Here is a 27,979-nt window from a genome sequence, read left to right on the forward strand (position 1 = left end):
CTGTGACTGCACAGCCTCCAGTTTGAGAGGTAATGCCCCAGGGTACCAGTGCAGCTTGAGAGCAAGACCAGCAGCCCGTCTCTGACATACAGAGCCAGAGTCCTCTAAGCTTATGCACTGAAGGCTGCTTTGCATTTTAAACTAAAGTCTAGGTACTAGAGAAACATACGAGTACACCCCTCAAACTTGTGAATATACTGAAACAGTTTTTTTCCCGTAAGGTTTTCAGACTTGGTTATTTGAAGACAGCACATCGTCAGAAACTTTGGAAAAATGACGTTTCTGAAGAAATGCAGCACTTAAAAAGAAAAAAAAAATATGGTAACCGATTAAATGTCTATAAACTCTAAATTTTGGAATTGTAAATTTAAGACTAGACAGATTCCCTAAAATAAAATTTTACTAGGATTAGACAACTGTAAATATTTGAGATGATTATGGATACTTTCTAAATCCCTTTGCATAAAAAAATTTAAATACACATAAGAACATTATATCTGGCACATTTAAATAATAAATTGCTAAACACTAATATTAATAATAAAAAAAAAAATCAGAGTAACTCTGCCCCTGAAATGTATTTCACCATGTATTACACGTATTACCTACTTAATAAAAACTCACCTACGGAGATGGAGCTGTGACGTATGTGACTGTAGTTGTGTTATCCATTTTTACCTATTACTGTTCTTGAATTTCAATAAAATTCCAAAAATAGATCCAAAAAGTACACTTAATGTGGTTTTGGGCATGAAAGAGGCATAGCTAAGACATCCAAAAGATAATTATTTTCCTGTATACTAAATCAGAAGGAAAATACACATCCTGCCTCAATGAAAGAAATGGAGTATTATTAGATATCTGCTAACAATCTGCTAATAACTTCCTTATTGTTTGTATCAAATCACAAAAGGCAACTGTGGGGTTCACTTCCCAATAATAAATAAATATTTCCATTGTACTTTTCTATGTTTAAATTTGCATCCTGGGTCTTTTACACTACACATTAACATTTCAGTTTTCAATAGAGGGGAAGGCACAAAAGGTACCTTCTTACATTAAAAAAGATTTGTGTCAGTTTTTCAAAAACAGCTAATGATTTGTAATTGGCTCTTTAACATAACGTATCTGTTTTTTAACTCAACAAGAATGTATATTCCCCAATTGTAAGCAACATCTCTTTTTGCCAATTCAATTATCATTGTTTTAAAACTCAGTAAGTTAATTATCCAAGGCAATGATAAAATTTATAGCTGGACTGTTAAACAATAATTCTGCAACTAAGAAGAGGTAACATAAGAAGTTGTTAGACTCTGAGTTAATCTTATATTCTAAAATTAAATCCTCAAATGGTTTCACGTAGAATGACGAAACTTACCGGAGGCTTAGGATGTAACCCTACTGTGTGTCTTACCGCAGCAGAAACTGTCCTGCACGGCAGTGGTATTGCCTCTCAACAACACAGACAACTCCGTGTGCATCAGTAGGCCTCCAAGAACCAAATAACTAAATTTTGGCATGACTGTTTGGCGGCTAGTTTGAATTTTTTTTTTTTTCATAGTTGAATGTAGATGTAATAATTGGCTCTTACAACGGAAGATACTGTTTTTGGTTTGTTTTGTTTTTGCTAAGTGGCAAATATAAAAAGGTGAATTGTGTCCAGGCTGGCAGGAAGTTTATCCATGCGTGAAATGGCAACATTAGCAGAATGCAGAGTCGGGAGCTGAGAATCAGACACATTCTTCTGCAGACATCAACAGGGGGTTGATGTACTCGAAACCTTCAAATTCAGACTGGTCAATTTTCCTCACAATGTCACTGTGAAGGCAAAAGCACATTTTATTTTAATCACAATCAGTATTTCTTTAATCTTTAAGTGGTACAAAAAATTAGTAAAAATTAAGGTTAGTTACAAAATTTGTGAAGGAAAAAAAACAATCCCTACTAATTCTTACATTAATTTCAAAATATGTTCTAGAAAACTCAAAGTTCTAACCAAAAAAAAAGACAGAAGACAGAACAGGTCAATCATTCATCTCAGCTATATGTTGGCAGCGAAATAAGGGGCAAACGGTGACTTTATGATGGACCATATCAATCAGTGGACGACCTCATCGAGTGAAACTGGCAGCGATTCATAACTGGAGAACTATTAAAACCATTTGAGCACATATCTCAGAGCATGCCCCACATCCGGGACTTGGGGTGGGCGGGAAACCGGGTGGGGCTTCTCCCTCAATATCCCCCTTTACCTCAGATACATGATGGAAACAATATGGACATAATAGTATTGCCCACTTCCCTATACCCCCTGAACCTTTTTTTTGTTAACCATAATTAACTATGTAAAGATTGTCAACAACTATACAATAAAATAAAATAAATTAAAAAAAAAAAAAAACCAACTCAAAGTTAAAACCAAAAAAGAGACTAATCGAAAAACAAATTCAGGTACAAAACTGAAGATTGGGAAAAAGGCACAAGATGACACAATTCCTATTCATTTTCATTTCTGACCTGAAAACCATTCTTAATCAGGTGAATATCCACGTCTAAATTAGTATCCAATGTATTAGTCACCTCAACAGCAAGACAGAAGAGGCCCAGAAGAAGTTAGCCAAATGGAAAAGGCAATAGCAACAAGTACACTGAGCGGCCTGGGATAGGGAGGGGCTGGTCACGGGGGCAGAGTCTGGCATGCCATCGCATTGGCTTCTAGCTTTAAAATACAGTAAGAGGGAGTGGTACAATAGATGCTGTGATACCCAAATGCCTACACCTTACCACTGAGCACAAAGTAGGAGAGGACAGTCCCTTCCTTCAAAGAGCCAGGTGTGGGGGGCTTGCTCCTACACTGGGAAGTTGTAGGAGAAAGCAGCACCTGCTGAATTCCATACACAACAAGCTAGGTCCTGAGCTAATAATCAAAGTCAAGAGAAGAGGGATGTGGCTTCTAGTCAGGGAAACCAAGGAGGCAGCCTTCCCTCTCCTAGACTTAATGGCTGAATTATAAAAGCTTGTGTTAGGTCCCCAGAAACACAGAGATTCTACAGCACAGCACAGGAATACGAGGGTGTTACAGGGTAGATGACGCTGAAAGGAAACGAAATGCCCAGATCAAAGCAGTGAGTAGATGCTGACATTGAGGAGTTTCTCTCTAATCCATGAAAGGTGTGCTTCCAGTTGAGGATGGGAAGACTTCAACAGGTAAAAATGATGGAGGAATAGAGATTTGCCATGAGCAGAGAGGCTGCCACTTATTACTACCAGTCAATGGTGAGTAGTGAGACTGATGCCAACACGTGTGCTATAATGAGACGTGGATAAAGAAACGAGTGAGGCCTCAGATGCTACAAGGACGACAGACGTTATGACACTTCAGGTTCCATACGCTCTTAGGAAAAGGAGGGGCCAGCAATCACTGACACTTCGGATCGGAGTGACAGGAACATAAGGTGGTGGCACAGGGAGCAGAAAAGGTAGACGAACAACCAAGCATCCCTCACCCCAGAACTGACTAGAAATGTAGCTTAGGAAGCAAGCTATCAGGGCACACGGGAGGTGCTATAAAAATCAACACTCCGGGCCCGGCACGGTAGCCTAGTGGCAACCCCCCCACCACCACCTTGCATGTCCAGGATCCCATATGGTGCCAGTTTGTATCCACTTTCCATCCAGTTCCCTGGCATGTGGCTTGGGAAATCAGTAGAGGATGGTCCAAAGCCTTGGGACCCTGCACCCGCGTGGGAGACCAGGAGGAAGCTCCTGGCTTCAGACTGGCTCAGCACTGACCACTGTGGCTGCCTGGGGAGTGAACGAGCAGATGGAAGATCTTTCACTCTGTCTCCTTCACTCTGTAAATCTGACTTTCCAATAAAATAAATTAAAAAAAAAAAAAAAAGAGAGAAGAAAGAAATCATCACTCCTTCATTCTCCACAGAAACCTGAGTTACACAATGAAAAAGAAAACAGCCCAGAGAAGATACACAGTCCTTACCCAAGGCACTCGGGTGGTAAGGGTAGGCACCAGGGCTCAACTACCCACCTCTGGACAAAACCCAGAGTTTTCTAATATACAAAGCTGCCAGAATTTGCTACAGATAAGCTCTATTCTAACAGACAGGAGACATTTTGGGAAACTGGATTGTCTTAATTACTTCCGAATGTCCCGACCTTAGCAGTGTCTTTGGCTCAGTAATCATTTGCCAGTTCGGCTGGGTGTCATTTCAATAGCTGCTATCCACGCTGGCTGAAATCTTCCCCGTACAAACTGCACACGGCAAAGACAAGATTGTGCAGAGCAGAACCAACAGCATGCTGGCCTCAAGGCGACAGGGGTCACAGGTCAGACTGCCCACGGCAAGGCCATGAGCACCAAATGCTGTGCAGACATCAAAGGAAACGAGGACTGAACAAAAACATGCTATGCATTACAAACCATGAAGCTAATTCAATGTTCAGATGCTCCTGGAGCTGGTTAAATTGTAAACAGTTACTGCTTTCTTGTCTGTTGCCAGGAACATCTACTAGCTAATCATTTTCTAAAAAAAAAACAAAAACAAACAAACAAACAAAAAAACTAAAAGATGGAATAAAAAAATGTAACGGTTCAAAGAGCGGCAATAATTGAAAGGCAAAATGTCAGGGTATCTGTGTATCTTTGTAAATAGAGGGAATGAAACAGGGAAAATTCAATCAAAGAAGGTGGAGAAAGCGGCTCATGTCGTGCAGCAGAGGGAGAGTCTTACAAGAGCCGAGAGAAAGCAGCAGGTTGGGAAGCATGAGAGAGCAAGCCCCAGGGGTGAGGAGGTCCCGTGACAGATGGCAGGGCACCACGCTCAGAGCAGAGAGGCCTCAATCCTGGCATGGAAGCCAAGGGAAAGTTAATCCAGAAACAGGGATGGAGGCAGGGGCTGGACTGAAGGCGTCTGAGAGAAGGGTGGTTTACAACAGCTGCTCAGAGGAAATGTGGCAAGAATTAAGATAGAAATAAAATGACTGTCAAACATTCAGGGCCTCCTTGAAATTAGAGAAAACGAATCAGTAAAAAAGAGGTGAATGATCAAAATATCCCTAGATGATTCTAAATTACGCTGCAAAAGATGGAAATGTAAACATGACAAAATCTTTCAGATCACTGCTGACTGGATTTGACAATTTGATATTGTCCTTTTCAAACATGGTTGGTAAAACACACCAGCGATGTTAGCGTTTTCATACCCTCCGGCCTACTTCCCTTTCTCCGCTCAGGAATTCAGACAGAGGTGGTCATCGTGAAAACGGGAGATAGAGCAGTGCGGTGGAGACAGCACAGGCCTTTGTCAGTCCGATTTGGCCTTGACTCCTGACTCTGCCACCTGACCACTGTACAACTTGGCCTAATCTCCCCGAGTCCATCGCCCCATCTGTACGATGAAGGTGAGGTAACTAGCTGGCAAAGCTGTTGACAGAATTAGAAATAATGCTTCTAAAGCAATGGCAGCTAGTGTCATCATTTATAAGTGTAATTGACTCAGTTATCCAGTAAAGGGAATGAAAACATAAATCACAGCATAATCTGATAACAAAACACTGTGCAATCACTCAAAATGGAGGTTTCAAAAATGTTAAAATATCTCAAGGTACAGAATTACTTACTCATCATCTGGTGTGAGCTGGACAGGTTCATTGGTAAACTGAGAATCAAAGTTGTCTAAACCAAACTCCCCAGAAATATTTGGTTTAAAAGGAGGCACCACCTGCTTTTGCTCCATCTAAAAAGACACATTGGACGACAGTTAAAGCTGGTATTCTCGCATGGTTCCACGGGATCAACATCAACGGATGCACATTACTTACAAATCTGAACAGGAACAAGGGCTTCAGTAATGTCACAACCTGCTCAATTGCATCAGTATTCTAATCTTTTGGCTTTAAAAGTGTACTAAAAGGCACTTGAGAGGTAGTTTTAAGCTGTTTAAGCTGTGATATACGTGTTTGCTTGACATACCTTTAAGCCCATACAGTTTGAAGGTAATAATAAAACCAAATATACAAAACAACCAAAATGTACATACCATATCCCAATCTACGTTTCGGAAGAATGGGTGGCCCTGAATATCAGCAAATCCTGTTTGAGGATGACAACCCAATCGTTCCTTTGGATCCTATGACAGAAAGAAGCTTTTTAAGAACTGGGTGAAAGGTATGCTTTAAAATAGATCATCTTTTCAACAGGTGCTTTGTGACTGCTACATGTTAACTTTATTTCTGAAGTTAGAATGGTATACCTTTTATTTCTAAGAAGTGTAATACTAGATCAATTGAGTTATCTGAAGCATGGTTTATTTATGGCTATTTCTCTATCTACCATGTAAAGGAAGTAGAAAATTCTTACTACTCCTTGCTAAAGAAAAACACAGCAGCACCCAGCTACTCTTCTGGTCTGTACTAGAACAACATTTGCAATAAGCAAACCTCCAAACTTTACCACTAGCTTGTCCTTAGCTCAATTCAAGATAACAACAAACCACAATCTGTGTTAAGCAATGACACAGCCCCTACCTGAACTGCTGGACTGAAGGAACTTGCAACCTAAAACACGCCTTGGCTTATTCATTACTGTGGATGAGAACGTGATCCTATTTTCCTTTCTGATAAGAGGCATTTTACTGTGCATATTAACACCTCTTGTATTTATCTTTCTCTGTATGAAAGATTAGGTTTCAAGTTTAAAATCCTTCCTCCCATAAAGTAAGCCAATGCAAGCACACCTCAATTTCTGGTTTTATTCATTTTTGTCACTGTCTATTTATCTCAGAAGATAAAAATCACACCAATCTACTTTTCATTCATTTACCTAAAGCAGAATTTATGACTCACAAAATTACAATTCTAGATTTTAAAACTCTTCTAGCATTTCAACTGCCACAATGTTCAGATTACTTATTTTACTGATTTGAGAGGCAGAGGGACAAGGAGAGCAGGGAAGAGGGAGAAGTAGTTCTCATTTAAAAATTCACTCCCCTAAACAGGCAAGGGCCAAAGTCAGAAGGCTCAAACTCAGCCCAGATCTCCTACATGAGCGCCAGGAACTGAAGTACTCAGGGTGAGCCATTACCATGGCTCGCAGAATCTACATTAGCAGGAGGTTGGAGCAGGGGTTAGGTGGTACTGAACCTAGCTACTCTGTTTATGGAAAGACAGATTAACAGACAGGAGAGACAAAGATCTTTCGTCCACTGGCTCACTTGCCAAGTAGCTACAACAGCTGGAACTGAACAGATCCGAAGCCAGGAGCCAGGAACTTCTCCCATGCAGGTGCAGGGTCCCAAGGCTTTGGACCATCCTCCACTTCCCTCCCAGGCCACAACGGGGAGCTGGATGGGAAGTGGAGCAGCCAGTACATAATCCAGTACCCATATGGAATCTTGGCACATCCAAGGCAAGGATTTAGCCACTAGGCTATTGTGCTGGACTAGGTACTCTTTGACTGACTATCCCAATTAGTAGGCCAAATACCAGTCCTGACAGGGTGGCATTTCATTCTTTTGATATAAAAATTTCCAGGAAGCAAAGCTGTTTAAGTATTAAGAAAACGGATGCTGACAAACAGACAGTGTGAATAGTAGAAAAGAGCTTTGAGACCACTTAGGACACCCACATCCTGCTTTCACTGAAGGTCCATTCATAGGCCTGGACAGCCACAGATGGTGGCTCGACTACTGAGTTTCTGCCTTCCATGTGGGAGACCTTTGGGGTTCTGGGCTCCAGGCTTTGTCCTGGCCCAGCTCAGCTGTTACAGGCATTTGGTGATGAGCCAGAGGATGGAAATTCTGCATATGTGTGACTCAGGTCTGGGGACAGGCCAGGCTGGGCCATTTCATAATACCCACTGACAGATCTAAGAACCAGAACAGAGTGCAGGACAGGATGGTTCAGGCTGTAGCACCAGCCAGTTCATATTAGGGCTGGGACTAGGGGATGACAGTGCTGTGTTGGGCAGCATCACCTACCAGTGCAAGCTGGAATGGGGGCAGACTGAGCTGGGGCAGGTCAAAGCACCCACTGTTGGCGAATGCCAACGTGAGACGGGCCATGCCAGGTGGGTTGCAGCACATGCAAGAGGCAACAGGGGTGTGAGCCCGGTAGGAAAAGTAGTGGGGCTCCCCTGCAGGGCTTCTGCTCCTGCTGGTGAGAGAGAGAGCTGGGACTGGGGGCAGAACAGGCTGGGCAGGGCTATAATACCTGTTGGCCAACATGTGAACTGGGTTAGGGGGAGAGCCTGTCTGGGCTGACTGTATTTACTGGTGCAAGCATAAGCCAGTATAAGAGCAGATTTGGCTGGGCTTTGCTGCAGCATCAGCTGGCAAGTGCTGAGACTGAGGGCAAGTCCTGTTGAGCTAGACTGCAGAACCATCTGGAGAGTGCAAGATCCAGGGTAGGGAATGGGTCCAGTGAGAAGGCTGTGGGCACCTCTCTGATGGTTGCAACTCCCACTGGTGAGCATGAGAACCAGGACTGGGGGGAAGGCCTGGCTGAATAGGCAGTGACATCTACTGGCATGAACGTGGGGTGGAGGGTGGAGTTGCTTGGGTTGAGATCTGAATGGGATGCGGGACAGAACTGGCCCAGTCCACTGCACATGCTGGCAGGCACAAGAACCAGAGCTGGGGAGCTGGTCCAGTAGGGATTATTAGGGGACACTCTGACTGGGCTGCAGCTCCCCCTGGTGTAAGTGAAGGCCAAGTGCGTGTTGGGCAAGGCTGGGCTGGGCTGGACTACAGTACCTGTTGCTCTGCAGAGGAAGGAGGGCAGAACAAATTGAACAAGCTATCTCAGTGAAGCTTGACAGCAAACTTCTGTACAAATGGAGACTCTGAGGTGGACTACATCAGCTAGTTGAGCTTAGGAGGATTTCCTCATCCTTGGATCAGGGAGATTGACAGCATCTCAGAACTATCGAAACCACTTGAGCAGAATCCTCAGAACAAGCTCCACAACAGGAACCCTGGGATGACATCAGGTGGCCACTCCCCATCCCTGGGGACTGGGGTGGTTGGGAGCCTGGGTGTGGCTTCTCCTGCTATCTGCCCCCTCACCCCAGATACAGGAAGAAGAAAAAGAAAATGTGTAAACAATGTCTCACCTACTTTCCCCTGATCCTCAACCCTTCCCATCCTCATCAACTATGTAAACATCATCAAAAATTAAAGAGGGAGAGAGAGAGAGAAACAAACAATGCATATGGAGTGTAAGCATCATGGGTGGCTAATGGGCCCAACAAATTGTGAACCTAACTGGGAACACTACACACTATGCTGTTTGGGAATTTTACATTGCCTCAGCTTCTATTCAGCAGTATGATTATAAGGAAACAAAGCACTGAAATTTTCCACATAATGTATACCTTGTTGAGGAAACTCTTCAGGACACTTGCAGCTTTTACAGACAGAGAGCGTGGTATACGTATTTGTTTTTCCAAAATAACTGGAAAGATAAAAAGTACGGTATTATACTTGACTTCTATAGGATGGTTAGTCTTTATTTTATTATGAAATATTTAAGGTATTCCGACAGAAAAAGTAAGACATCACACACACACAACAGAAGCACCTCATTTTCTCTCCCTCTAGCACACCACCCCCACCTGCTTCTCAGACAGCCTCTGGCCAGATCTCTGCTTTCATCATCCATACGCTTGTGTGATTCTTGGCCTACCTCACTATGCTGCAGTTTCTGCATCTGCCAACTAGGAAAATGATACTCACTTCACAGGGCTGATGTGATGTTAAAGGAGTTAATATTCATATCAGAGTAGGAGGGAGGGTGAGAGGGAGACACAGGTCGGTTTTCCATCTGCAGGTTCACTTCCCAGATGGCCACAACAAGCATCTCTGGTCAAGGCTGAAGCCAGGAAGTTCACCCAGGTCTCCCTCGCACTTGGGTCACCTTCTGTGGCATTAGAGGTACACTAGAGGGCGCTAGACTGGGGGGTGGAGCATTCAGGCCATGAACAGGGGCCAGCTGGGATGCAGCATTGCAGGCAGTAGCTGCTCTACCTACTACTTCGTAACATCAGCCCCTATTTAATGACTTTCCCTGGACATTGTCAGATTATTCTCCAAAGCTCTTGTGTGTTCAATTTCATCCCCATGCCCAGCACAACAGTGTAGCAGTTAAAGTCCTACCCTTGCACGTGCCAGGATCCCATATGGGCGCCGGAAACAATCCTGGCAGCCCTGCTTCCCATCCAGCTCCCTGCCCGTGGCCTGGGAAAGCAGTCAACAACAGCCTAAAGCCTTGGGACCCTGCACCCGCATGGGAGACCCGGAAGAACCTCCTGGCTCCTGGCTTCGGATTGGCTCAGCTCTAGCCGTTGTGGCTGCTTGGGGAGTGAATCGTTGGAAAGGTTTTCCTCTCTGTCTCTCCTCCTCTCTGTGTACCTGCCTTTCCAATAAAAATAAATCAATCTTTGAAAAAGTATTAAAATTTCATCCCCACCCAGAGTCTATGAAAGTTCCAGTTGCTGCTATCCTCAATGGCAATGATGTCATCAGAATTTACATTTTGCTAAATAAGGTTATGAAATGGTAGACCATAATGTTTTCATGTTTATTTCCCTAATTATCAGTAAGGTTAAATCACGTTTCACATACTCTCCATAAGCAACTGGGTCCTAGTCTATGAAAAGCCTATTCACATTCTGTCATGGATTAAATCATTAAGTGTAGAAGTATTTCTGTGGCTGTCTTTAAACCTTCTTTGGATTGCACCTTGCACGTCCCTGTGCTGCCCTTGTGTTTCTCACCATGTGACCTATTCCTCCACCTCACATCTTGACCACTCTTGTTCTTGGGGTCTGCTCCCTACACTGCTCTTAGGCTTCCCACTCAGCCCCGAGTCCCTGGTGTCGCGAGCATCCTCCAGCCACAGAATCCCCTCCCTCAATCGATGTGACATATGACCTGAAAGCATCTCCTTGGTATGATGTGGAGTAGGTAATTGCACCAGATTGAGGAATACAGAGGCAGAAAGGGTGCATCCCAAAACAGCAAAACAAGATCAAGATTATTCTGCTTTTATCTACGCAGAGTGATAACTTGTGTCACCGCCACTTGTTGCTCCAGCAAAGCTCTGGAACACTGCAAATTACCTTGGAACAGATAATCCTCTGTGTTTTGATCAGGGTTATCAGAGCTCCCAACAATATCAAATGGAGATCTTCCTGCCATCATCTCAAACATCAATACTCCAAGAGCCCACCAGTCGACACTGAAACCTTCAAAAAGGCATTTGAAAGCAATAAATCATCCACTTTGTATTCTTGAACGTCAGTGATTAGAGATCCGTTTTATCATAAAACCAACAAATTTATTGTAAAAAGTAAAATCAAAATCATTATTAACTATCCTGCTAAGCACTGGAACTTACAGAAATATTTTACTTATCAGCAAAGAAAGATATTTAACAGATAACTTTAAAACTACAAGAAAAAAATGTTTATCTTTTCAAATATATGCTGTAATTTGATTCATTCTATATGTCGTATAGTTTTGCTTTGAGGTTATAATTAAATCATACTTGAGAATAACCTTTTCTGCTCTGCAACATGTTGCTAGCTGATTTACAGATCCTTGAAGGACCTTGCATCCACATAGTGAGCAGTTGTCGGAAGTACCACAAATCTGCAGAAATCATAGGACCAGAACCCAGGGGTTCGAGAGAAAATGCTTCAAGAGAAAACAAATGTAGTTGATGCATCAACGAGATGCAACGAGATGCCTGGTGGAAGCAGGCTCAAGCAACCAGCACTCTGACAGGTGTATAAGTGCCCCGTGGCTGCTGCCCTGAATCCTGACTGCCATTCTCAGCTGGATGACGATACACAGGCGACCTTTACTTCCTGTGTGCTGGCAAACACATCTGCACAACCAGAGCCCAGAGTGCTTACCTCTTGGGTTGGTGAGAGCATTAATTTAGTTAATGTAGGCAGGCCACCTGGAAGCGTATGTGCTGCTCTTTGTGGCTAATATTCAAAGTTGTATCCCCAGATAACGCCAAGGTCTCCATCTTTTATTTCAGACTTTGCGGGCCTTGAGAGTTTTAATAGCACTAGGAAAGTTTATCAGTACTAAAATGCGGTAATATACTAGAATGCAATCGGTACCACATTAAGCCACCCACTCAGAAATAGCTAAAATAACATCTGCTTGTTTATTACCATAGTCCTCTCCTCTTAAAATTTCAGGAGCAATGTAATTAGGAGTGCCACAGAAGGTGCTAGTTGTATCTCCTGGACGTAATCCCTCCTTTTGTGGAAAGAAACAGAAAAAAACAAATAAGTTCCAAAATTGCTTTAAATTTACCTTTTCTATTTCATCGTTTCCGTAAGTTCAATTCTGTAGGTAATACATTAAGTTCATATAACATCACCACAATAATCGCCTGTACCATCTTTTTTTTTTTTTTTTTAAGACAGAGGTCCTATTTGCTGGTTCACTTCCGAAATGCCCACAGCTGCCGGAGCTGAGTCTGGGATGCAACTGTAAGGCAGGAATGCTCTCTGGGCCTCCCACTGCATTACAGGAGCCAGGTACTTGAGCCACGGCCACTGCCTCCATGGTCTGCACTGGTAGGAAGCTGCACTCAGGAGCCAGCGCTGGGAATTAAAAGCAGGCACTCCAAGACAAACATGGGACTCTTAACCATCTAGGCTAAATTTTTGAGCCTGTCCTTTTTTCCTTTTAAACATTTTCTTATTTATTTGAAAGGTGGAGTCTCACACACACGGGCCATCTTCTGCTACTTTCCCAGGCACATTATCAGGTTCTCAGGATCAGAAATGGAGCAGCGGGGACTTGAACTATGTCTCCAACATGGGATGCCAGCATCAAAAGTGGCAGCTGAAACCAATTCATGACAACGCTGTCATTATTTTTTTTTTTTTTTTAAAGATTGTATCTATTTTTATTGCAAAGTCATATGTTTTTTATATATATATGTATATATATAAAGAGAGAGAGAGAGGAGGAGAGACAGAGAGGAAGATCTTCTGTCCAATGATTCTCTACCCAAGTGACCGCAACAGCCAGAGCTGAGCTGATCTGAAGCCAGGAGCCCAGAGCTCTTCCAAGGTCTCCCACACAGGTGGCAAGGTCTCAAGGCTTTGGGCTGTCGTTGACTGCTTTCCCAGGCCACAGGCAGGAACCTGGATGGGAAGCAGGGCCGCCAGGATTAGAACCGGTGCCCATATGGGATCCTGGCCCATGCAAGGCATAGACTTTAGCTGCTAGGCCACTGCACCGGACCCATCTTGATATTTTTTAAAAGCATGGTTTGCCACTAAAGAGCATAAAGAAAATCTGTCCTAAGTAAGTGTTGCTAAAAAGCTCACTGAAGATAAAAATTATATCCAAAATACTCTACAGTAAGTTAAAATTTAACATACAAATTTAAATTATGTAAGAAAAATCAATAACATTTCACAAATAAAATAAGCACTCTTAAATTTCACCTACACATAATCCACTGGTAAGACTGTAAGTGTTCCTTTCCAGTCAAGGTCAAATTTGCTTGGGAAAGCAGAGGAAGATGTCCTAAAAGCACTTGGGTCCCTACATCCATGTGGGAACCCTAGATGGGGTTCCAGGATCCTGGCTTCAGCTCTATTGAGCGCTGGTCACTGTGGTCTTTGGGAGAGTGAACTGGCAGATGGAAGATCTCTCTATTTATAACTTACTTAAATTTTTCAAATATCTCGAAGAAAGGAAGAAAGAAAACCAAGTTTTCTACCCACCCTTTGAGTTATCTAATCTAGTTCTTCAGAGATAATAAGAGATAACAGTGATTATGAGGTTATGTCAGCCAGAGATATTTGGGGCACAATGTACATACTTATCTTTGAATTTTAATACATTTCTAAATTGACAATTGTACCAATTTGTCGGTTACAGTGTGACACTTCCACACATGTGAATAATGTGCCCTGATCAAAACAGAGGAATCACCACTTCCCTTTCGTGGATGTTACTTTACCAGTGGAGGCTTACAGTCTTATTTTTCCACTTGTTCCTATAATACGCATGAGGTTATTCCTGACACGGAGTTTCCTTATTAGGTTGAAGGAACTAATTCCTCCAATCTGACAATGATTTCACACCCCACTACATATTAAATCACTATAAACACCTGGAAGAAATATCTAGCCAAAAAAAACCTGATCATATTACAATAGGCAAGAAGCAATTATGCAGGCCTGGCATGGTAGACTAGTGACTAAAGACCTCTCCTTGCATGTGTGGGGATTCGATAAGGTTGTGTTCTGGTTGCTCCACTTCCCATGCAGCTCCCTGCTTGTGGCCTGGGAAAGCAATTGAGGAAGGCCCAAGCCTTAGGACCCTGAAACCACGAGGGAGACCCAGAAGAGGCTCTAGGCTCCTGGCTTTGGATTGGCTCAGTTCTAGCTGTTGTGGCCATTTAGGGAGTAAATTAGTGGATGGAAGATCTTTCTCTGTCTCTCCTGCACTCTGTACATCTGACTTTCCAATAAAACTAAACAAATATTTAAAGAGTTACTTGAATAAGTAGAGAAATATTAGTCAATGTGAACCACAGAGGACACAAACTGATTACCCCAGCAGCATTCAGCAAGTGGCAATCCGAATCGCACTCCAGCAGCCAGAACTACACTGGCAACCAGGTGGGAAGTGAATTTCACTGGGAGTTCAGGAGGTGAACCCAGATGCCCATCCTGCTTGTCTGTCTGATTTAACCAGGAGCAGAGACAGAGCAGCAGAAACAGGGTGGATTTCGTGACCCAGGCTGCCCCGTAGAGCCTTATCAGATGCCATTTTGTTTAGGGAGGAAAGGGCGATGGACAGTACTGCACATGCACTGAGCTGGGAGAGAACTCATTTCTGGCTCTGAGAACTGCAACAATGTGGCATCCTACAGGTTCCACCAAAGACAGGTCAGGGTAGCTCTCAGATCTGATGGCCAACAGATCAAGAACTCTGGTGGTGGCACATCAGGCACCATTTTGTAGAGTGTGTAAAAGCTTTAAGACTGCAGGGACACAGGGGGGCACTCCAGGGTGGAGCAGGTGGCAAGGAGAAAGCCTGGATCCCAACCATGAAGACTCCCAGACCTTCACCACAAACTATTAATACGAGCAACAAGGACTATATCCCAACTGCCAAGGAGGCCATAGGGAATTGGATGCCCTCGGAGGCTGAGTACTCTGAGGTCACCCACCCCCAACCGGAGCTTCCACTGGGGATGGAAGAAGTCCAAACACTACCGTGCAGAAACCAACGTCATCGGAAAGACAACCAGAAGCCCTGAGCGGTCCGCAGAAACAGAAGAACAATAAACGTCCTTCGGGACCAGGGAGGAGAGCTTTCTCTGGTCCGAGCCTGGCTCCACCTCTGGACCCCCACCCTCCCTTGCAATGACCATCAGGATCGCTCTGAAAACCCCTCATAGCAAACAATCAATCATACAAACTAAAAAAACCTAAAATAAATAGACAAACAACAAAAAAGTAGAGCTTGGAATCTGACAGGAAAGAGCTGGCATGGATTTGCCACTCTTCACCGTGGTGTTGGGGACTTTCCTGCACCCCCCCCCAAAAAAAATGTTCAGCACCTTAATTGTTGACAAATGTCTTGTTAGAGTTACAAGCCAGTCTAGATTATCCTAAAATCTGCCAAGATCAGTAAAATTATACTTCAACACAACAAATGGCTAAATACTAAAATGAAATAGACACGAGACAGCTGAATGGTACCTTATAGCCATTTTAAGGTATATAGCAGCCGGTCCTGTATACAAACTAAAATTGAAATGTCAATGAGCAAATCATAGGTTGTGGTTAAGAACTTGTTTTTTGTTTTTTTTTTTAACATACTGGTTACGCAAAACCATGTCAATTCCATAATGTTACAAATTGCTGTTAAAGTTATATTGGGACTCTTAATTGACTGGGATGATATTCTACCAGCTCTAACTTTGGACCAGAAATGGTCTCCCCAAGAAACTGTTCAACCCATCTGGACAATAAGTAGCTGGACTCTATGTTTGGTATATGTTTGCAAGGAAAGAATCTTGATTGAATTTGAACTGTAATACTGCACCAAGGTGGAGGAACCCACCAGGGGGGAGGGGCGTGGGGAGGGGTGGGGGGATTCCCAGAGCCTATGAAACTGTCACATAATGCAAAATAATTAATAAAAAAAAAGTAAAAAAAAAGTAAAAAAAAAAAAAAAAGACTGCAGGGACAACAATGAACTGTGCATGCACTGAGCTGTAAGAGAACTCACTGAGCTGTAAGAGAACTCACTGAGCTCACTGCATTGCACTGGTCGCACAGGAATAAAAATAATACCAATTGTGGCATCGTATGGGTTAAAATAGGTTATTGTGACCATCAGACCTAATGGCCAACAGGTTCTGGCAAGATCAGCACCAACAACAACCTAGCTATATAGGACACCTGGTGTCTCTCTAATCCTGGGACCTGCTTCAACGGAAAATGGGAGAAAGGGTGTACAGACAACGGTGCAGCCTCAGCACGGGATCACAGGAGGCAGAGACTGGTGAGCCAGGAGCTGGACTACGGAGACCATGGGTGAAATCTAACATAAGAACCCCAGACCTAGAATTCACTGGAGGGAGTGGCATTACTGACTGCAAACAAAAATCCATGTACCAACTACAATAAGTAAAATCGAATTGTAGACCTGTGAGTGACAGAGCTTAGAAACCTGCCCCAAGAAGAGGAATCTGATAACCAAAAGTGCAATGACCAACAGCAAAAGAAGAGACAAAGGCACAATGAATATTACCGAAGACTCCCCTGCAAAGAAGCAAACCCTTTGCCAACCTCAGAATTCACTGAGGAAAACATCAAGAAAACGGGGGAAAAGAATTCAAAACACTTGTTATAAAGCTTTTTATCAACAACAAGAAGCACGTAAAGTAGGCATTTAAGGAACTCAAGGACTATGTCACACTGGAAATGAATCAAATGAAAGCTAACTAAAAGCAAACTAAAAATACACTGCAGAGTCTCCAAGATAGAATGAAGGAGGCAGAAGAAAGAATCTCAAAATTAGAAGATTTTTCCTGTCACCAGAGGGAAACAAACAGAAAGCTTGAAGCAGAGTAAACTAAAAAGAAGTATTCAAGAACTGGAGAACACTATTAAAAGGCCAAATGTAAGAGTTATGGGAGTCCCAAAAGGTGCAGAAAGAGAAGCTGTGTTTAAAAATGTATTTAGGGCCTGGCGCCATGGCCTAGCGGCTAAAGTCCTTGCCTTGAACGTGCCGGGATCCCATATGGGCACCGGTTCTCATCCCGGCGGCCCTGCTTCCCATCCAGCTCCCTGCTTGTGGCCTGGGAAAGCAGTTGAGGACAGCCCAAAGCTTTGGGACCCTGCACCCACGTGGGAGACCCAGAAGAGGTTCCTGGTTCCCGGCTTTGGATCGGCGCAGCACCGGCCGTTGCGGTCACTTGGGGAGTGAATCATAGGATGGAAGATCTTTGTCTCTCCTCCTCTCTGTATATCTGACTATGTAATAAAAATAAATAAATCTTTAAAAAAATAAAATAAAAATGTGTTTAATGAAATAATAAGGGAAAACATCCCTAATCTAGAGAAAGAATTGGAAAACAACATCCAGGAGGGGAACAGAACTCCCAGCAGGGCTGACCAAAAGCAATCTTCACCATGACACATGATAATCAAGCTCCCTCAATCAAACATAAGGAAAAGATCCTTAAATGTGCACGTGAAAAAAAATCAACTGACATATAAAGGAATGCCAATTAAACTAATAGGAGACCTCCCACAAGAAACTCTACAGGCCAGAAGAGAATGGAGAGACATAGTCCAGATTCTAAAAGCAAAAAATTGTCGGCCTAGGATAACATACCCAGCAAAACTTTCCTTTGTCTTTGAAAATGAAATAAAATGCTTCCACAGTAAAGAAAAGCTCAAAGAATATGCTTCTGTCAGACCTGCCCGACAAATGATACTTAACAGAAAAGAGGAATAGCACCCACCAAAACCAAAGGCAAATGCGAAGAACATCCCAGTAAAATAACAACAGAAGACTCAATCAATGAACAACCCATTGCTAAAATGACAGAACCAAATTACCACCCACTCATATTAACCCTGAATGTAAATGGCTTAAACTCATCAATCAAATGTAGATTAGTAGACAGGATTTAAAGAACAAAATCCATCCATATATTTCACCAACAAAGATCAGCAGAAACTATATCTCATGGATTCTGATTTTTGTTAGTTTCATCTCTTCAAAACAGTTTCTTCTGATTAAATTCTTCAATGATTCATAGCTCACACAGAAGCATCATTTTCTTCAAGAAGGTTCTTGATTTTCATGTCTTCAGTGAAACATTAGTCACTCAGTAACATGTTATTTAACTTCATGGTGTTTTTAATTTCTTTTTTCTGCATGTTACTGATTTTGTTTTGTGGCTTTTCATTTAAGGGGACGTAGAGTAACTGTAATGGAGACTATCATATCCAGATGTGAGGACACAATGCATTATGCATCTCTACTTCCAGACAAAGATGGACTCCCAATGAAACTGTTTACTATATCTTGACAATAGGATGCTGGACTTTCTGCCATTGTCCATGCCCACATTGATGGACATATGACTGTGTAAGAAGAACTGTATTATTGTAATGATATAGGAGAACTCAGTAAGGGAGGAGGAAATCTGGGAGGGGATAAGAGAAATCCCAGAGCCTATGGAACTGATTCATAAAATGATACTAATAAACAGAAGTAAATTAAAAAAGAAGATAATGAGAAAAAAAATTACTTGATAACGAAGTTACCATTATTCCTTTTGTTCAGCTTTATTTTCTCTTGAAAATGTAAGACTCCCATGGGTGCACCAAATGCTAGATATTAATATTTAAACGTAAAAGATGTAGATGTTCAAAGAAAATCCTCAATGCATAATTAAAGTCACTATTAAATGGCAAATGAGATTGACACAGTGATTGTTCTAATTCCCATCGAGCGCCCTCACTGCTGGCCCTAGGAAAGCAGCAGCGAATGTTCCAAGCGCTTGGGTTTGCACCACCCGCATGGGACACACAAATGTGTCTCTAGGCTCCTGATGGTGTCAGGGCTCGGCCTGGGCTGCTGTGGCCATTTGGGGAGTAAACTGGTGAATCTCTGTGTCTCTCCTACTCTCTCCCTCTAAGTCTGACTTTTAAGTAAGTCAATCTTTTTTTTCAAAAAGTATTATTTTCGTACAAAAAGTTTTGAAATCAGTATTTCAAATAATTTATTTGAAATATTTACTTATTTCAAATAATATATTTTGGTAAACATTTATTTATTCTTCTGTAAAAGGTAGAGTTACAGAAAGAGGAGAGAGATGGATCGTCCACCCACAATGGCCGGAGCTGAGTTGATCTGAAGCCAGGAGCTTCTTTCAGGTCTTTAATACGGGTGTAGCAGCCCAAACACGTGGGCTATCCTCTTCTGCTTTCCTAGGTGCTTTAGCAAGAAGCTGGATCAGAAGCGGAGCATAATTAATATTAAATTTCTTAACCACCAAATTCCTGACCAAATATTTTAATATTATTTATAATGCAAACTTGTGTTCAACTGATTGGTTCACAATTCCAATAAAATTTTTATGGTAGGAAAAAAAAGAAGAAAAAAGAAATGGAGCAGCTGGAACTAGAACCGGCGTCCATACAGGATGCTGGCACTGCAGGCAGAGGTTTAATCTGTATGCCACAGCACTGGTCCCTCATTTTTCCCTATTTTAAACATGAACTCTACCAAGATAACTTCATGAGCAGCTGCAGATCTTTCCAGTATCCAAATACTTTTCCTTACCTTACACATGCCATAGTCAGTGAGTTTAATGTGCCCTTCAGAGTCCAGTAATACGTTGTCCAGTTTCAAATCTCTATAAATTATGCCTCGCTCATGAAGATAATTTAATGCTAGACTGATTTCTGCAGAGTAAAATCTAAAATAAAAAGTAAAATCATTCTATTTAAATTTTTAAATGGTAGCAATTTACACACCTCAAAGGGATCTAAATGCTTCTCCCAACTGTAACAGAAAGCAACAATCACAAATCTTTTCATTCTATGACTTTAGCAACAAAAAGCATTGAAGGCCAAAACACAACCATAAAGGCTCCAGTTCACTGACACATCTTGACAAAGTTATTAATTTGAAAACTTCAACCTGAGTTCTTAATCTATGCCCTGAATAAAGTTAGGACAGTCCAAACCCCTAGCAGGAAGGCAAGGCTGGACATCCATGCGCTTTCCCATCCTCACCACCTCTCTAGAGACATATGACACAGTCCCAATCGTCCCAAAACTAAGACCCACTAGCAGAATAAAAAGAATACTAAAAGTTGAGTATTCAAACCAAAAAGTCCACATCAAAACTTTTTTTTTAGTGAAGAATTGAACTATTCTACAACCACAAGTAATAACATTTAAAAATAACCACCGACTCACTCATAATAATCCAGATTTTGGCCTTACTACTGAAAATGAAACAACCAAGGCAGATCCCAGCTGCTTCAGTGCCATGTCATCATGACTGTGTTTGGAGGTAGACAAAGTAAACCTCCTTAGCCACTTTAAAATCCATGATTAGTTCCTATTCCACGCTTCGGCATTCAGAAGACAAAAAAGGAAACCAGGACTCATATTAAAAATTAGACTAGAATCCTGAAGACCAACTGAACAAAAAGAAATGAACGTTTGTATGTTCACAATTCAAAATAACATCTGTGGCTTGCTACATATTATGTGAAAAAGCTTGATAGCAAATTACAATACACATATTATAATAACTTGTGTGAATTAGTTTTTAGCTAATCTCTATGTCTTACAAAGAAGTAACCATTATACAAATAATATCTACCTTCTTCAACCACTGCACATAAAAAGTCATGCCGCCATTAAAAATGCCAACATAAACAATAAATAACTTTACCTGGCATGTTCTTCAGGAAGTTTTCGTTGTCGCTGCATATGAAACATTAGATCTCCTCCATTTACATACTCAATAACAAAGAACAACCTAGAACACAGGAGAGGGCCAATGAAGCCAACACCCAAAATAAGGCAGTGTAACCAACTCTCAAATCCTACAGAGACCAGTCACAACATGCACAGCACCCTCGAACTTGGCCTTTAAAAGATGCCAAGAATCTGGGGAAGATGAAAGGGAAATAAATCAACTATGACCTTCATTTGAGGATTTTTCCCATAATTCAAGTCTAGGAAACTTTTTTTTTCCCAAGACTTCTTCTCCAGTGTGGGCAACAGGCCACAACTGTACCTTGGCAAGTATTTTACTGTAGGAAGAAAAGCAGCTAATAGCTGGCAGGCATCCTGAGTCTGGTTAACGCCAAATCTGTAGTGTGCCAGCATAATCACCTAGCATATTTTAGTTTTTTTTTCCTAAAAATATTGTGTGTGGGGGGGGGGGGGGGTCCAGGTCTGTGAGCCCCAGAAGCTGGGGGTCTGTTGGCAACGGTGCCAAGCAAAACCCACTGGCCACCTGTTGGCAAGCTGTGGGAACCTGGTATGTGAGGTTGCCAGGGGTGGAGGATAGCACAGGTGAGGGCGTGCAGGGACATGAGGGCCCATGCTCAGGATTGGTGGTCTGCCTGTACAGTTCCTGTGTCAGAACTGGACCTCCTCAGGGGAAAAGACGGAGCAGTGGATGACAAGCCCAGATACACACGGACGATATGGCAGCTCCTTGGGGCCTGCTAACGACATCCAGGACCATAGCAGAGGCAGAAGGGTACAACAAATTGGACAACAACCCCAATCAAATGATGACAGCAAATATCTGCATAAATTGAGACTCTAAGCTCGACTATGTTAGCTAGTAGACATTGGAAAGATTTCCTCATCCTTGGTCCAGTGAGATTGACAGCATTTAAGAACTATCAAAAAATATAATAATAATAATAATAATAACAACAACAACTATCGAAACCACTTAAGCAGGCCCTCAGAACATGCTCCACATCAGGGACCCTGGATGACATCAGGTGGCCCTGGTACTCAATGTCCCGGGGTACTGGGGTGGTTGGGAGCCTGGGTGTGGTTTCTCCCCTCTTCTCCCAGATACAAGAAGAAAGAAAAGAAAACGTGTAAATAATATCTCACCTACTTTCCCCTGATCCTCAACCCTTCCCACCCTGATCAACTATGTAAACATCAAAAATAAAAAACAAAAAAGATCTCTTTATTTTTATTGGAAAGGCAGATTTGCAGAGAGAAGGAGAGAGAGACTTTCAATCATAAAATCCTGAGGGCTGATGCCTTGATGAAGGAGGCTAAAGCCTCCATCGTGGCACTGGCATCCCACACGGGTGAGAGCTGGAGTCCCAGCTACTTCACTTCCGATCCAGCTCTCTGCTTTTGGCCTGGGAAAGCAGTAAAGGATGGCCCATGTCTCTGGGCCTCTGCACCCATGTGGGAAACCCAAAAGAAGCTCTTGGCTTTGAACCAGTTCAACTCCAGCCATTGCAGCCATTGGAGAATGAACCAGCAGATGGAAAATCTTTCCCTCTGGCTCACTGTCTCTCTGTATATCTGCCTTTCAAATAACAATAATACAAAAATTTAAAACAAAACATGACTAAAATGATGGTGATATTAAATGAAATTGGTGGGTATCTATTGCCCTTCATATAATCTGGTTTTTATTTTTCTGCTTGAAGGATGTCATTTCCTAATGCTGATCCTATGTCAAACTGGTACCACCGATTAGCGTGGGTATGAAACCTTTGTGCCCTTCTCTCTGATTTCCACTTCTTTCATTGTAATAAGCAGGATACTATAATACACAAAAACAGACAAAGTTCAGTCATCACTCTTTTATTCTTACCTGCTTTCCGTCTGAAAACAAGAATGCAGCCCAACCAGAAAGGGATGATTTGATGCTTGCTCAAAAACATGCTTCTCTGTTTGTACCCAGTCAATATCCTATTTTAAAATGAAAAATAATTATATCATCAAAATTAACGATAAAATTTGTTCTTAGCAATTCAATAATCACAAACGCAACACTTAAACAGGCTAACTATCAACCAAACATCAATTTATGTACAAGGAGAAAAATCCTTGTACTTAAGTACATAAATCTTTCAGCATTGCCAAATTCTCTGCAAAACTTCTATAAAACTCCTTTATTTCATCTGATACTAACATAGTTTGATTTTCATGGCTTTAAAGAAACCTAATAGGGCCCAATGTGATGGCTAAATCCTCAGTTTCCATGAGCTGGGATCCCATATGGGCACGGTTCTAATCCCGGCAGCTCCACTTCCCATCCAGCTCCCTGCTTGTGGCCTGGGAAAGCAGTCGAGGACAGCCCAGAACATTGGGACCCTGCACCTGTGTGGGAGACCTGGAAAGAAGATCCTGGCTCCTGGTTTCGGACTGGCGCAGCACTGGCCTTTGCAGTCACTTGGGCAGTGAACCAGTGGCAGAAGATCTTTCTCTGATTCTGCCTTTCCAATAATAGTAAATAAATCTTTAAAAAAAGAAACCTAATGAAATAGGTTAAGTTTAAGTATCTCTTAGAATCTGTTTGAAATATATATGTAAAAAAAATAGACTGCAATAACAAGTCACATTGAGGCATTTACTACAATATTATCTTACAGGATTTTAGCAGTTTAGAAATAATAAAACTTCACTGTGCTTACCTCATCATCATTGACAAGTTCTTTTTTCACAACTTTCATTGCATAAATACGATCTGTCTTTTTTAATCGAACCAATAGCACTTTGGCATAGCTTCCTCTTCCTATTACCCGGAGCAAATCAAAATCCTGAAGACCCAAACTGGAAGAAGCTTTGCCACTTTCCCTAGTGTTCATTGCCTGTGGAGAAGGTTTATATCAAAAGGTCAACCCTGAAAAATATTTACATACTATACTTTTAAATACATAGTCGCACCAACAATAATTTTAAACGTGTATAACATAAAGCTATTTTAAGCTGGTACTTCTTTTCTTACATCATTCAAATCACATAATCCAGTGTGCCTGGGTAAGCGGCAGCAGACGACCCAGGTCACTGGGCTCCTGCACCCATGTAGAAAACCTGGAAGGTTCCTGGTTTCAGCCTGACCCAGCCCTGGCCACTGCAGCCATTTGGTGAGCAAACTGGCAGTTGGAAGACCTCTCTCTCTCTCTCTCTCTCTCTCTCTCTCTCAACTCTGCCTTTGAAATAAATAAAACAATCTTTAAAATAAAAAGGGACTGGCACTGTGGCACAGCCGGTTAAACTGCTGCCTGCAACACTGCCATCCCAGATAGGAGGCCTAGTAGGAGTCCCTGTAGCTCCATTTCCAATCCAGCTCTGTGCTAATGTGCTTGAGAATGCAGCGCAAATGCCTGGGCCCTGCCACCCACATGGGAGACCTCCAGAAGCTTCTGGCTCCAGCCCTGGTTGTTGCAGCCCTCTAGGGAGTAAACCAACAGATGAAAGATAATGTACCCATGCGGCTCTGCCTTTCAAGTAATTAAAAATAAGTTTTAAACATAAATAATTGAAGGAAGAAAGTCAAAGTGGGACCAAAAAGTGCAAAGCATGACATAATCTTTCATAGTATAAGCTCTTTTTAAAAGGTTAAAAAAACGGGGTCAGTTGAAACATTTAATCATTCATATTTTCAATGAGCAACCTTACAAAATGGAATTATATCTATATTCTAATGTTTTTAAAAATACATTATAATTTTAGATTAGTTATCTTAAAATGAAAACAGGTCATATTACTAAATTATTTTTTCTAAGTTAAATAAAATAGTGACTACTAAATCAATCACTAATCTGTAGTCACTAACAATCAATCACTCCTGTTTTATGACCCAAAACTCCAAGTAGGTCAACGTGTCATTATGTAGACGGTTCAGTCTTATTAAAAATATGAAGGAAGAGTATACCAAAAGCTATATTATCTTACCTCCTTTTCTTCACCAACTTGGTCCAAACTCTCATGACTTGAGGGATTATATGGAATTACTAAAAATACAATTTAAACGAATAAAAAGCATTAATTCACCTAATAATGAGTGTGACTTGAAGTTTTTTTCATGATTTTAAAATGTTATTTCTAAGTCTTCATTATTTAAACCTGCATACTTGCCCTACAAAAATATAAAGCATTAAATTATAACTTTTAGTTTGAATAAAGAGAGTAACTACCAATCTGATATCCAAATAGTGCTTTGAAGAAATATTTGCATTATTTTTTTAAACACTGCTTTAGAATTAAATCAAATATAAGGTTAACTCTAAATTCTGCCAACCCTCCAACATGAGGTAATGTTTCATTTCCCACACCCTTCATTCTCAAAATATTTCTGACTACCAGGAAAAGTCAAGAATAGAACTGACAAAAATAAGACTTCTACTTAAAGATACTTGGGTGGTAAACATCTGGCTTAGTGGTTAAGATGCCTGTGTCCCGCATCAGTCTGCCGGGATTAGTGCTGGCTCCAGCTGCGGGCTCTAGCTTGCTACTAAAGCAGACTCTGGGAGGGAGCAGAGACAGTTCAAGTGCAAAGCCAGGACTGAGTTCCCGGCTCTGGACAGGGGGAGCCCCAGCTTGTTGGAGGCATTTGGGGTGTGAAACTAGTAAATGAGAAGAGCTCTCTCTCTCAAATATACAAATACCAATTTTCTAAAAGCTAGTTTGGGTGACATCAGACTGTATTTTGTATCTTCAAGCTCCTTCCATGATATTGCACTCTGTCCTTCCAAAGAAATGTCCTGCCTTTCTGTTCTTGACTCAGTCCAGGGCAGATCAGGATACTCCAACCTCCTTAATTCATCTCCAAATTTCCTAACTTTAAGGTCTTCATCTACCTATCCTTTCAACTCATATCATCTTTTCAGAAATTCCCTTGCTTTTTTCTCTATTATTTAACTTCAATATTTGATAATAAAGGCTTTAAGAAAAACAGATTGCTTGCATAGAGTCAACAGAGTCTACAAAAATGAAGTGTGCTTTTTCATCATGGAAAAAAATCCAAGTTTGCTCAATACAAAGGAGACTTGCAGAAAATTTATAACAACCAGAAAAGACAGTCATTTAAGTTACATAGTTATTTTTTTTAGAATGCCAAATACATATGTTAAATAGTGTTGACTAAAATGATCACCAGATACCTACTTTTGAGAATAACACAGATGTTTCAGCTGTAGGTAAGAGGGGAACCTGAACAAGTCTTTCAAGGTTACTTCACTAATGTACCACAGGTCCAGCAGAGGACACGCTTACCTGGCTGTGGATGCTCTGAATGCATGGACTGGTCCATGGGCATCATGGGTTCCTAGGAGCAATTCCAAAGACACAGTGACTGAGTGCATCGCTTTCAGACCCACCACCTCTATAAATCCAGACGCACTGCAAATCGGCATTTAAATCAGAAACACTTATACCAGGTTAGAACTGAATTATTTTACTTTTATAAAATCATTTGATGTGTCTGTGAATGAAATAATGCTGGTTATATCTTACAGAAAAACACAAAATTAAATTGCAGATCAGCAAAAGTCAAACTTAAACCCTAGCCACACTGATTTCCTTCTTTCTATTCTTCTATTACACCCCAAAAAAGCCAAAAATTAAGGAAAAAACAAAAATTACAAATGCAATTTATCCTGCTTACTGTGGATATATTTAGGTGTCTACATTACAGTGATTTTTTCTTTTAAAAAATTATTTATTTTTATTGGAAAATCAGATATACAGAGACTAGGAGAGACAGACAGAAAGATCTTCCATATAATGATTCACTCCCCAACAGGACGCAATGGCTAGAACTGAGCTGGTCTGAAGTCAAGAGCGAGGAGCTTCTTCCGGGTCTCCCACATAGGTGCAGGGTATCAAGGCTTGGGCCATCCTTGACTGCTTTCGCAGGCCACAGACATGGAGCTTATAAGAAGCAGGGTTGCCAGGATCAGAACCAGCACTCATATGGGATCCCAGCGTGTGCAATGTAAGGACTTGCTAGGATTAGACTTGCAGGGCTACCACGCCGGGCCCTACAGTGATTTTTCTTTAAAAACAGTTTCTTCGGGCCTGGTGGCATGGCCTAGCAGCTAAAGTCCTCACCTTGAACGCGCCGAGATCCCACATGGGCACCGGTTCTAATCCCAGCAGCTCCACTTCCCATCCAGCTCCCTGCTTGTGGCCTGGGAAAGTAGTCAAGGATGGCCCAAAGCCTTGGTACCCTGCACCCACGTGGGAGACCCGGAAGAGGTTCCAGGTTCCCAGCTTTGGATCAGCGCAGCACCGGCCGTTGCAGTCACTTGGGGAGTGAATCATCAGATGGAAGATCTTCCTCTCTGTCTCTCCTCTTCTCTGTATATCTGACTTTGTAATAAGAATAAATAAATCTTTAAAAAAAAAGTTCCTTCAGTCCAAGTAAATCATGTCTAAAATAAATGAAGAGTTGAAAGTAACATGAGTTTTCTTTTAAAGTCCTGTGTGATAAGCAGCAGCCAGTAATGAGCAATGAGCGATGCAAAGTAATCGCTGATTTTACTACTGATAAAAACAAGGAATAACCATGTGCTTTCACATGCCCATAAACATTTTCCTTCACACGTTCAGAAGTTCAGGACTTCGCTATCCATGCTGAAGCTCCCGGCTTTGGCTGGGTCCACTCCAGCTGTTGTGGGCACTTGACGAGTGACCACCAGATGAAGATCTTTGTTTCTCTCCATTTCTCTGCCTTTCAAATACATAAAAAGTTTTAATGCAATATTTGTAACTCAGTAAGTCTACTTCTGAATCCTTTAAGGAAGTAAGATTTATCTCCTAGGAAATTTATTATGATATTCTTTACATGAAATTTCAGAAAACAACTTAAATAGTCACAGGGATAAGTTAACAAAAATCAAGTAGAGCGCTATAACCAGTACTAAAAAG

General features: G+C 41.7%; 1 protein-coding gene across 1 annotated transcript in view; it reads right to left on the reverse strand.

Moving 5' to 3' along the window:
- Positions 1-1,467: 1,467 nt before the first annotated feature.
- Positions 1,468-27,979, reverse strand: part of PRKCI (protein kinase C iota) — an 85,707-nt gene continuing 59,195 nt past the window's right edge. Inside the window, exons 7-18 of the mRNA XM_058661128.1 lie at positions 26,324-26,375; positions 25,004-25,062; positions 23,740-23,916; positions 22,917-23,014; positions 21,003-21,089; positions 19,878-20,013; positions 12,203-12,290; positions 11,135-11,260; positions 9,389-9,468; positions 6,057-6,146; positions 5,638-5,753; positions 1,468-1,818 (exon numbers count right to left, since the gene is read on the reverse strand). Of these exons, the coding sequence (XP_058517111.1) occupies positions 1,731-1,818; positions 5,638-5,753; positions 6,057-6,146; positions 9,389-9,468; positions 11,135-11,260; positions 12,203-12,290; positions 19,878-20,013; positions 21,003-21,089; positions 22,917-23,014; positions 23,740-23,916; positions 25,004-25,062; positions 26,324-26,375 (1,197 nt within the window). The 3' untranslated portion in view covers positions 1,468-1,730. The remainder of the gene's footprint in view (positions 1,819-5,637; positions 5,754-6,056; positions 6,147-9,388; positions 9,469-11,134; positions 11,261-12,202; positions 12,291-19,877; positions 20,014-21,002; positions 21,090-22,916; positions 23,015-23,739; positions 23,917-25,003; positions 25,063-26,323; positions 26,376-27,979) is intronic.

Source organism: Ochotona princeps, chromosome 3 (genome assembly GCF_030435755.1).
Source record: "Ochotona princeps isolate mOchPri1 chromosome 3, mOchPri1.hap1, whole genome shotgun sequence".
Taxonomy (NCBI): domain Eukaryota; kingdom Metazoa; phylum Chordata; class Mammalia; order Lagomorpha; family Ochotonidae; genus Ochotona; species Ochotona princeps.